General features: G+C 46.7%; 1 protein-coding gene across 1 annotated transcript in view; it reads left to right on the forward strand.

Moving 5' to 3' along the window:
- The window catches only part of LOC119165042 (uncharacterized), a 100,181-nt gene extending 89,078 nt beyond the window's left edge, over positions 1-11,103 (forward strand). Inside the window, exon 2 of the mRNA XM_037417238.2 lies at positions 2,671-11,103. Coding sequence (XP_037273135.2) covers positions 2,671-3,167 — 497 coding nt within the window. The 3' untranslated portion in view covers positions 3,168-11,103. The remainder of the gene's footprint in view (positions 1-2,670) is intronic.
- The last annotated feature ends 573 nt before the right edge of the window (positions 11,104-11,676 follow it).

Consider the following 11,676-nt stretch of genomic DNA (forward strand, 5'->3'; position numbering starts at 1 on the left):
TAGCCATCAGCGTCTTTCTCAATTGCCACTCGATTTGTTGGCGAATATGTTTCTCGTGAGTGTGGCGATGCCTGATAAAGGCGTGGCATTACTGACTATAGTCATGAGTACAGTAGTATCGCGCTTGCAAACGTCTATCGTGCGTTCTAGCAGACTTCACATTTTTATCCAAGGCAAGGTAATGGTAATGAACCGTCAGGGAAATAAAAACCTGCGCCATCACAACCTTTCGTTTCTTTGTCAGAAATGAACAAATGATTGATCATTTCTGATCGGTCAAATAGCTCGTTGGCAGCATTTTATGACGCCACACGCGTGAAAAGTTGTCAATAAACCAACATGTGGGATTTAACGTCCCAGAACCACCATATGGTTATGAGACTCGCCGTAGTGGAGGGGCTCCGGAAATTTCGACCACCTGGGGTTGCACCCAAATCTGAGCAGACGGGCCTCGGCATTTTCGCCTCTATCGAAAATGCAGCCACCGCAGCCGGGATTCGATCCCGCGACCTGCGGGTTGTGAATAAACCGAAAAAGAAATTAAAACCTGTGACGGAACAGCCTTTCTTTTTTTTTCTGGCTTATTCGCCACTTTTCGCAGGGGTAGTGTCACAAAACGCTACCTACTAGCGAACTTGATTGCTTTAGATGATCAATGTATCGGTATACGTTTACTTCCTGGCTGTATGGCATATGGAACTATATAACAACCGAACCATTTTCCGTATGTCAATCTTTCCAGTGTATACTTACACATAAGAGAACAGATCAGTGCCAGTTAGAGTTTTCACTTGAGCGGGCTAAGCTGCATGCCACCACCGCAGTTCCCTCCACCGATGCACGCAACTAAGTGCTCTTGCGAGGAACTTGAAATAACAGGAGCTACTAGTGAGTGGTGGGCGTGAGAAGGTGAAGCGGGTCAGGCGCCTCACGTTTTAGCCACGCGCCATCCCCGAAGCGCAGCTGCGGTAAATATCCCGAACCCTCCCATGCAATTACGCGGGCACCTCCCTTGTTAAGCGCACGCATACCGGGCTGCCCTGCCCCGAAAGCTTCACGTCCGCATACAGCTGCCACCAGAGGGCTGCACTCACGGCTTCCACACGGTGGCAGTGCCTCTTCGAAGAGGCAGGCTCGATTGAGTGCGCCCAACAAATTTGCGGTTGCCACCGCGGGGCAAGCAGATTTTTTACGCGGAAACGAGCCCCGTATAGATGCATCCCAGAGCCGCCTCACGTGGTTGTTGTTTTGCTTTGTGCTGCTGCAGTTGTATATATACTATAATCTTGACCACGCATTCGACTTGAGCGTTGTGAAAATGTACTATTTGATGACGATTTTCGTTTTTTTTTGGGGGGGGGGGCGGAGTATTCTTTGTCGTTGCGTAAAGCAGGCATGCCTGTTCGTGTGTTTCTCCTGTATGGGACAGCCATTTTCGCAAGTGGGCTTGGTGCATCGATGTGTGTCTATTGCATGCGATGAGCTTGTGGCTGTCCGACAAATGAGTTGCGACGCGCCACATGCCTTCAACTCATAACAGCCAATCACATTGTGTACAACAACAACAACAACAACAACAATAATAATAATAATAATAATAATAATAATAATAATAATAATAATAATAATAATAATAATAATAATAATGCAAACTCTTCGCAGGTCATTAACTTAGTGGGATTTACCGCGCAACAAGCTCACTGCAACGTATACAATACTGTGGCAGTGGTAAAGATACGGTGATCGCTGATGGAAAAGAAGTTAAGTTGACAGGATAACAGATGCCGAGTTGCGCGCTCACAATGTTTTTAATTTCTACATGTAGCGGGAAGATAAACAAACTATTGGTTACATGCGTCAGACAATCAGTGTGACAAAGCGCGACTATAAAATAATTCATCTTCTGTTGTCGAAGGAAGTGAGCTTGAAAAATAGCATCGCGATACCTTTCTGTCTACCACACGTCACTGACGCACCGTGGAGAGAACTTGAAAGAATCTTGGAAAACGAATGGCAATCGACAAACTGTCCCGACATTTTCACTGCCGCACGTATGTTGCGAACGTGTTTTCCCTATGAATCTCCAAATAACACAATTGAAAATCCTATCCCGTATTACTTGAAAGTGGCCTGTCTTATTCAATCATTCTACGAGGAGGAATGAGAGTACCGAAATAAATCGCACTGCACAAAATAAATAAACAAAAATAAGTAAAATAATTAAATAAATAAAAAAATGAATGAAGCATATAACAAGTTACAATCAATTGTGCTAGGTTTCGGAGTTGCGTCGTATCAGAGAGAGAGAGAGAGAGAGAGGTATCAGAATCATTTAGAAACAGAATATGGTCACTGTACAGCTTTTAAGTGTTCGCACCGAAGGAACACCTATAGCCATGCGTATCGCGCGTTGGGGACAACATCACTGCTATGCGCAGATAATGACAATTTACTGTGCGGGGTAGTGGTATTTAGTTAAAGAACAGTGATAAATGGCCTTGAAAAGTGCTGTAATATTGACGACATATACCGTTAGTATGTGCACACTTTCGACAAGGAGTGGTCTTATTCACTCTGTCTGGGGCGCTGCAAAAAGAGAGAAAAAACTAATTACTGTGACACTGAAGCAGCTGCCGATTAGTGTCTCAATGCGCCCTTCTCGATTCGCAGGTGAGAAGCCCTTCAAGTGCGAGTTCGAAGGCTGCGACCGGCGGTTCGCCAACTCGTCGGACCGCAAGAAGCACTCGCACGTGCACACGTCGGACAAGCCGTACAACTGCAAGATCCGCGGCTGCGACAAGAGCTACACGCACCCGAGCTCGCTGCGCAAGCACATGAAGGTGCACGGAAAGTCGCCGCCCCCGTCGCCCTCGTCGTCGTCCGCCTCGGGCTACGAGAGCGACCCGGGGGCGGCAGGCATCACCGCAGCGAGTCTCGGCACCGTGACGGGCTCTTGCAACGCCGCGAATCCCGCCGTCGGCGCGCTGGCCGGGACGCCGCTGCAGCCGCTCGGGCTGGCCTCCCACCAGCTGGCAGCGCCGGCGTCGACGGCGCTGAACGAGTGGTACGTGTGCCAGACGAGCGGCATGCCCACGCCGCCCAGCAACGAGCATTCGCCGCTGGGCGGGCCGCCGCACTCACACCACCTGGCGCCGCCGCCATACTGACCCCGGCTGACGGGGGCGACAGGATTCTGAGGACCCCCGCCACGACAAGCGTGGACCCCTTCCCCGGCAACGCCGGTGCGCCGCCGCCAGGAGACGCAGCGACCGATGCGTTCACACTCGCGGTTACATCTGCCGCACAGCCGCCGCAGTGCGGCGACGTCGCGCGGCGCACGCCACCGCCGCGGCTGACACTTCGCCCTCTCGTGCTACGACGGGCACAAGCGACGCGAAGGGCCCGAGCCAGCGCTCACCCGGACAGCAGAGCGCAAGACGTCGTTGAAGCAAAGCGGTTCCTTCCCTTGTCAGCGCGTCTTCTTTTGTCTGCACCAGTGTTAAGATGAACTCCGCATGTTAGCGAGCTGTTTAGAGCAAAGTTGACGCTTGGTGAAAAAAAAAAGAGACTGACCAAAGAGCGCGGCGACAACGTTGTGCAGCGAGGAAGTGGAAAATAACCTGCGTGCTCTGTTGTATACGCTTCCGCTACCGTTGTTGCACCACAGAGACAGTACGAAATACGTGTCAGTGGCAGTCGCTAGTTACCACACCGCTGCGGCCTACGGTAGCGGTGAGGCGACAGCATGGTACAAGAGGTGCTGCAGGTGACCGGAATACTGATATCGCGACACGATGTGCGCAGAGTCACATGAAGTTGAACACGCGCATTCGAAACGCTCACGGGCAAACCGTGAATAGACAGTGTGTTCTAAATGTGCTGCAGTTTCCCACGGCCTGCTGAACAACAAGCGCGAGGTGGTGTCTCCCTATTGGTCTCTCAAAATTTTTTTCCTCGGTCTACGTCACAGCACATCCATGCGGCTTGTCACTTCTTCAGCTGCGCCCCAAAAATGGGGGGAAAATTCGTGCTAAGCCACGTAACAACGATGTACCAAGTGGCCTTTTCGCTATCACAGCTTTCAGTTCGGGGTCACTTGACGCGTAAGGTTCGCGGTCAGCAGAACAACTGTAGAACGGATGACTCCTTTAAATTCACAAGCTCGAGGACGCGGGTTCGAACCGGCTCCTCCGCAGCCGTGTTTCAAAGAGGGCAAGTTACGAAAACGCCCTTGTTGGTCTACTTAGGTTTAGGAGACTCTTTAAAGAGGCCCAGATTGTCAGAAATAATCCAGAGTTGCCATTTACTATGCAGCATGACTCGCAAGCATATCCTGGTTTTGGCATGCCACATTCTATATTTACAGATGTTTTTTATTCGCCTTCACTAATTTGCAGGAAACAAGTCATTCGAATTACGAGATATTACGACGGCAAGCATTACGCTTTCACTACATGTATGGGCCCGCTTAGCTAGGTGCTGCATCAGGTGTGTATATTGATAGGAAAAGAATTCCCGAAAATGGTGACTTCAATCCCGACAATGGCGGCTGCATCTTGACTTGAGGCCCGACAGGATCATCAACTGCCCAGCAGATGGTCTAAATTTTCGGAGCAAAGGCGCACCTCACAATTAGGCCGTTGTTTCGACACGTAAATGTTATTATTGCCGATAAAATGCGCAAACCAACTGAATATTATGGTCAGATGCTAATGAAATCTAGAGAGAAAGAAAAAATGCCAATTTTAGGGCGCAGCAGTAAACGCCTCATACGTTTGCTAACACCAAGAGTGACAAGCGTAACGATGTAGGCTTGCGACCAAAAATTGGGCTTTTATCGGTCGTGATTGTGTTCAGTCTCTTGCGTCCAAGATCTAGAGGTGTACAGATGTGTGTGTATGTGTGTGCAGGTGTGCGTATGTGTATCTTTTTCTGTTGTTTACCATTCCTTGTCTGACAAATGTTGCTAAGTGTACGAATGAAAACACACAAGAGAAAAATCATGTGTTCTTATTTTGTCTTGTGATAGAGATGAGTTTCTTCGACTACGTGTATAGCCATGCCGCTTCTGCCATTTCCAATTGGCCGAACTGGCGACCTCAGGACGATGACACGTGTACTTTTAGTTACGTGCGAATAGAAATGCGTAAACATAAGATCACGAGTTCAATCAAGATACATTCAGCACCATCAAGGAAATTCGAAACAATAACTTGACCTTTACCTATAGGCAGACAGAAAACAAAAAAAAAAGTGCCGTTTGCGTATGCAAATGCGTCTTTAGGCCCACACAGGTGCAACAGCGTCTGTTACTCGCAGATCCAAGATTGTCTTCATATTGGCATTAAAATCAGAAGCTTCGCAGCATCAAAATTGAGAAAAAAGATCTTGATTTATCACAAGAGAACCATTGCAGCAGATCGACGTGTGTGATCTGTCTCTCAAAACGGGATTTACAAACAAAAACAAAGAAAACAACGTGGCGAGATAGAAACCAAGAATTGAGTGCGGGCTTCAACTACCAAACAGGCTAGCTTGATAGCACTGTTTAACCTTCTACTTACGATATGGGCGACTTGCCGATATTTTGCAACTTGGGAACAAAAGAAAAATCATTTTTGCCTGTCTTGATGATACACACGTGCAAGTATAATATCGGTTTGCCCGGGTGCTAGACGGGAGATTTAGTATTCATAACATCCATCTGTCTTGTCAGGTTGATTTTATGTTTTGAATTCATTTTTTCAAGTGATACGGTGTGTTATTTATTTCTTAATCACGTGACATCGTAGCTACGCGAGAAACAGGAAGGCAAGTAGTTCTGTCATTTCATTTCTCATTTACACATAATCAGTCGATAAGTTAACCACCTAAATAACTTAAGTTTGCCGATATACCTGATACGAGAAACAAATGCGAACTGCTTGATGATTAACGCAGAAAGCGGAATGAGGTGAGCTGGTTAAATCCTGTAGCCCTTGTAAGCTACTTAACGGTACAGTCAGTACAGTCATGATCATTCATCGTTGTTGTTGGTTCACGTGGCGAGCATTTCCCTTATTTCAAATATTTGGCGCTCACCAGTTGATGCACATCGGCGGGCAGTGTCAACGAGGCACTGAAAGCTGAAGATAGATCAGGTTAAACATGGGCTTCTCTGAGTCTCTTCTCACACAATTTATTTCGAAAGTCTACTGATAGTTTGTGAACTCTCCGCAAACATCATGTGGACCTGGTTATCTACCTTCCATCCACGTTCGTCAATTAAAACAAGCTACATAGATAAGTAAGCTGCAAACGAAATCAGCGTCATAGGATGATGCTTGTAATGCGAAGTAGCTTGTAAAACGTGTTCGTAGAAGACAGTACACCCATAAATATCCCTAAAGGCTCGCCGAGTTTCTTGTGTAGCCGGAAATTCATTGTTAGTGTCAAAGCTTACAAAGAAAAGACGTCTGTAACTTTCTTACCTGTTCACATGCCAGCTTCAAGCGGTATCTCGGTACGACAAAAGAGATTACGGTGGTTTCAGTAAAACTTGCAGCTGGGCTAGTTGGTTCATATTTCACAATAAGCTGGTGTGCGCGAATTGAAGACAAGGACACAGAAAAGATGAGACGGGGACAAGCGCGAACTTTCAACTGGATTTTATTATTTGTCAACCTTCAAATATATACTTAGGAAAGATCATAGTCACGTGCACATGGTCACATGGTCAAAAAGCAAAGAGCTTACAAAAAGCGACGTAGAAACGTACGCTCACTATCTAATAAAGAAATTGACGTGTCGCCAACACAATCATTGCCTTTTGCAGAAACATACAATGCTTCCATTAGTTCGCGTGCTGTGGTATCATTGCTCCTACCCAAAATCTTAATCTCTCTGAAAACCAGCGAGCACCTGCAAGCTTGGCAATGCGCCGCAAAATGTGCATTCCCGTTATCTCTAAGTGTTTCCGGTGGTTTCACCGAACGGTATATTCCTTGTAAACTTTCCGTGCAAAGTAGCTGTTATAAATTCTAGAATGACATTCTGTATTTTTTTTAGGGGCGAAGCTCCTTAGGGCGTGGGCTGTGCGTCCCCTGTAGCCTGTATGTAGCCACCTCTCGTTTAGTTCTTGCAGTGTCCACTAGATGGCGGTACCGTCTCCTGTATGTCGCCTCTTCTCGTTTAGTTCTTGCAGTGTTCACTAGATGGTGGCTCCGTCTCCTGCATGTAGCCACCTCTCGTTTAGTTCTTTCAGTGCTCACTAGATGGTGGGACTTGTAGCTGATGATGTAAGATGCGAGATGTTATAAAATAGGAATGATGTCACATATGGCACGTGTCATTGGTGGAAGGCAATCGTTCGATTTAGTGCGGCGACGTACGCTAGGGGGAGCATTGTAATAAAATCGAGTAGGCAAAATGTACGGAAGATTCATGGTTTACCAGGTTTTCCTCCAGAGCTTCGCCCACTCATCATCATTCACTTCGTGGATATGGCGGCACTTTTTTATTGGAAGGACACTCGCCAGTCATTGAGGCTCAGCTTTATCAGTGATGTTGCAAGACGATAGAAGGCATTCACGGCGTTTCCTTGCATGCCAAGAACGCACTGCCAATGTGATAGGTAACTAACTATTCAGTGTGTTAATATTGCAGTCTGCCAGGCTAATTATTCTTCATGTTTCTCGCCTTTAGTGCCCTTCACTAAGCGACATCCACTACCTCACACGTTGCGAAGCAAATGTCGCGGCTGCGACTGCACTATAGCTCGGCTTCGCGGCGCAACAAATGAGTATTGCGACTTCCCTGCGTTGTGGCGGCGACATTCGACGCCACGGTGGCTTTCGGAACGCGTGACGGCGGTGGGCGACCCATGTTACACGTGTTGCGTGAGGTTTGCTGCCACGAGCATGGCTTTAAGCGTGAGAGTCGATGACCCGAACGTTCTATTCCGACGGTCCACGTTTACTTAACAGCGATTCGTGTACACGACACATTACCAGCGGGGAAAAAAAAACGAGCTTTTTTTGGGCGCGCTGTTTAGGTCACGGCACGTGACATCAATCTGGTTACTCCATTGATTCAGCTTTTCACTGTTTGTGACTCCACGACGAACGAAACACAAAGACACGAAGCACCATGTTCCAAACACTCTCGAAAAAGAAACAGAAAACTGCCACTATAGGCTTCCTAAAGCTAATTCCGATCATATGTGTCAGCCTATAACAACTGCGCTCCCTTGTGACAGCTCGGCGAAATTTATCAAAATTGCATCTTGCAAAACATTACACAACCATCTATTTTGCTCGAGTTTGCCCGTTGCTTGTTCACTTTTGTTGTATAGTAACAAAAACATAGTCTCGTAATCACAAATATTTCAAGTATAGAAAGAATTCTTCTCCGTGAATCGATGCTTGAAGATAATTAGAACATTTGTGCTACTTATTATTTGATGTAAGAGTCATAAGCTACGAAAACCACTGTATACCCAAACCTCTGGCTACCTACTTTGAGTGTTCACACGCTGAACGGAAAGTGCTGTATTCTTCAGTGAATTCACGTGCAACACAAACTGTTTTCATGCTTAAAAAAAAAAGCACCAAGGAAGACGAAGGACAAACAGAGAAACACACAAAACGAGGGCTGTCTTTGAGTTTTACATCAGGTTACGGCATCTGTAATGTTTGTTTGCTCATGCATCGTCTCATGTGGAGCTGTTTATCCTTCCTTGAAGCGTTCATAACTGTTCTGTTCTGTTGTGACTGTCTTGCTGTGTAGAAGTTGAGGTTTTACATTACCTCTGCCTCTCTGTTTCTAACAATAGCCCATCAAACCACGCTTCTGTGTTCATGCGTACAGACTGGACAGCGAAAAATGATAAGAAAATGTAAATACGAAGCCAGAGATAGAAAAAAAAAGCAGGTCAAATTTTGTTATTTGCTTGGCAGAAAACCCAGTCGAAACGAATTTCTGCCCTCTACACACCAGACTGGTCACTGAAGAAAGACACATTTCCTTTTAGGTTTTTTTTTTATGCCTGTGTATTATAGTCAAAGGCCGGCAAGCGACGGAGCATTTTACCTCGTGTGCACGCACAGTCCTCTCCAAAAGTATCTATAGGTCACAGCGCTTAGGACGGGTGTTGTCAGCGGCACCATATTTGCGCGTTGTGTGTCACGTCATGTAAGCTTAGTCATTTTCCAATATCTTGATTGATTGATTTATTGATTGATTGATTGATTGATTGATTGATTGATTGACATGTGGGGTTCAGCGTCCCAAAACCACCATATGATTATGAGATACGCCGTAGTGGAGGGCTCCGGAAATTTTGACCACCTGGGGTTCTTTAACGTGCACCCAAATCTGAGCACACGGGCCTACAACATTTCCGCCTCCATCGGAAATGCAGCCGCCGCAGCCGGGATTTGATCCCGCGACCTGCGGGTCAGCAGCCGAGTACCTTAGCCACTAGACCACCTCGGCGGGGCTTCCAATATCTTCGTGTAACGCTACGTTGTAGCTCAGTGGCCATTGCGTTATCACGTTCAGACGAGGTCCGCAAGTTTGACTGCTGGACGCGCCGTGCTTAAGTTGATATGGCAGAGAGCCACTGGAGATTTTCGTATTCTTCAAAAAGTCTACAGGCGGGCGAAATTTCAGAAAGTCTGTATACTACAGATGTGTAAGGTATTTTAAAGCGAACACACTTTATGTACACCTTGCAAAAAAAAAAAAAAACAGTTACTGTACATTGGCTCCACGTCAAGAATCACTGTCGTGCGAATTAATGTACGAGGCTCATAATTGAATGGATAACTGTGTAGGCCGTAATGGCGGTGCTCAACTTGCTGACCCGAAGGACGAGGGTTCGGTACTTTACCGCGCGGGTCACGTTTCGATGGAGACAAACTTGCTAGAGCTCCTTACACTTACATTTGGCGTTCGTCAAAAAAAAAAAAAAAAAACCAGATGGTCTGAATTTTCCTCAGCTTTCTCCTATGGCGTACTTCGTAATCATATCGTCGTTTTCGCATGTGAAATCCGAGTAATCATTATTAAGGTAGCGAAAGATGCTACAGGATAAAACTTTCAATTGCAGGTTGTCCCCAAGCTGGGCAGGAATCCAGGTTTTCGAAAATCTCTTAACACTTCGTTGCTAGGTGTGCCTATAGAACTTTCGATAGCGAAAGGAAGCCTATATCCCGGTATTCTACCCAATGAATCAATGCTTCGGTGACACTCACGGTGACCTTGAATCTTTTGGCACGGTCTGTACCATGCAGCAACATGCGAGATTCGTTCGCACCCTCACCTTGCCGGCCTTCGTTGTAAGATACCGTATGCATGCATCCACAGTTTTTTGTTCATCCGCTTTGTGTTTCTACCATGTTATGATAGTTGTGTACGTGCGTGTGTGGTTGCGTGTTCTCGCAAGAGTCAAGCCTGCGCCCATGGCCGGTGCATGCGCTCCGCGGACTTGTGCGAACTCACCGGGTAGCCGAGTCTATACAGGCAGCGGACTCGGGCAGCGCTGCCACCGAACTGCGCCTTGGGACCACAAACAAGACGGTTGTACTCCGTCGTACCAGTCATGCCTCGATACAAGAAGAAAAAGGATCGAGTCTTCGTCACGTGATCGACCCTCTATGCCGTGTGCGTGCCTGTGCCTACCAGTAAGCGAAAACAACTCTCGTGCGTGAGTGTCGACGGATGACTGTGTGTGACCCGGGTCGTGAACTTACGAGAACTGGCGAGAGTAGAGGACGCTACACATGAACGTGCATGCTTGTGCGCTCTATGCGGGCGTGTTTACGTGTCTTCAAGTGCCGTGCGTGTGTGTGTGTGTCTGTGTAAATTTCGAGCTCTCTATTTTATTACGGCGACGAGAACAGCTCTTCTACCGACATCCTCTTCCCTGGCCCGAAAGCCTTTCACCAACATCGCCGACAGACATCCCGCCGAGAAGAAGAAAAACAAAATCGCAAGTGATAGCGCATGAAGTTCACTCGTCGTCTATTTTTGCAATGAACTTGGCTGAAATCGTAGCGGGTGCAAGTGAATGCAGCATTAAATAGAGAGAAGAAGAAAAAAAAGACGAGTTGCAAAACCAAAGCTGAATTTGTCCTGTCTTCTTGTTTATTCAGACCGCTGCATGGTGTGGCGCCAAGCGTTGAATCTGCTTGCCCACATCGACGTGCGGACACAAATCCAGACGCTGAAAATAATCCTATCGGTATTGGATGCGTTTCGCTGAAAGAAAAAAAAAACAGTCAGACACAGACAAACATGGGGATGCTAAACATACAGCCAGTGCATATACATGTGTCATGGATGCGCTGATTTACCGGGTACTTAACAAATAATAGGAGCACCAAGAACACCTAATAAACACTATGTACATGACGTGATTGTTTGCCAAGTGGTTTTAATTGTTATGCTGTCGGTAAGAAACAACTGGTGCTATTTTCTTTCATACTTTTTCTTTCATCTGGCCATCAGTGTGGCACATTTATGACACCCATAACATGTGTGCGCGCCCAAGTCCTCATTATAAGGACCACAGACTTATTTGTGCATGCGTTTTTGCATAGTGACAAAAATATTGTCCCGCAGAAGTAGGAATGGAGACATCTATAATAATTGATTTAGGTTACATTACCGCGGCGACTTGTCTCAGCGTTTCTG

Source organism: Rhipicephalus microplus, chromosome 1, assembly GCF_043290135.1.
Source record: "Rhipicephalus microplus isolate Deutch F79 chromosome 1, USDA_Rmic, whole genome shotgun sequence".
NCBI lineage: Eukaryota > Metazoa > Arthropoda > Arachnida > Ixodida > Ixodidae > Rhipicephalus > Rhipicephalus microplus.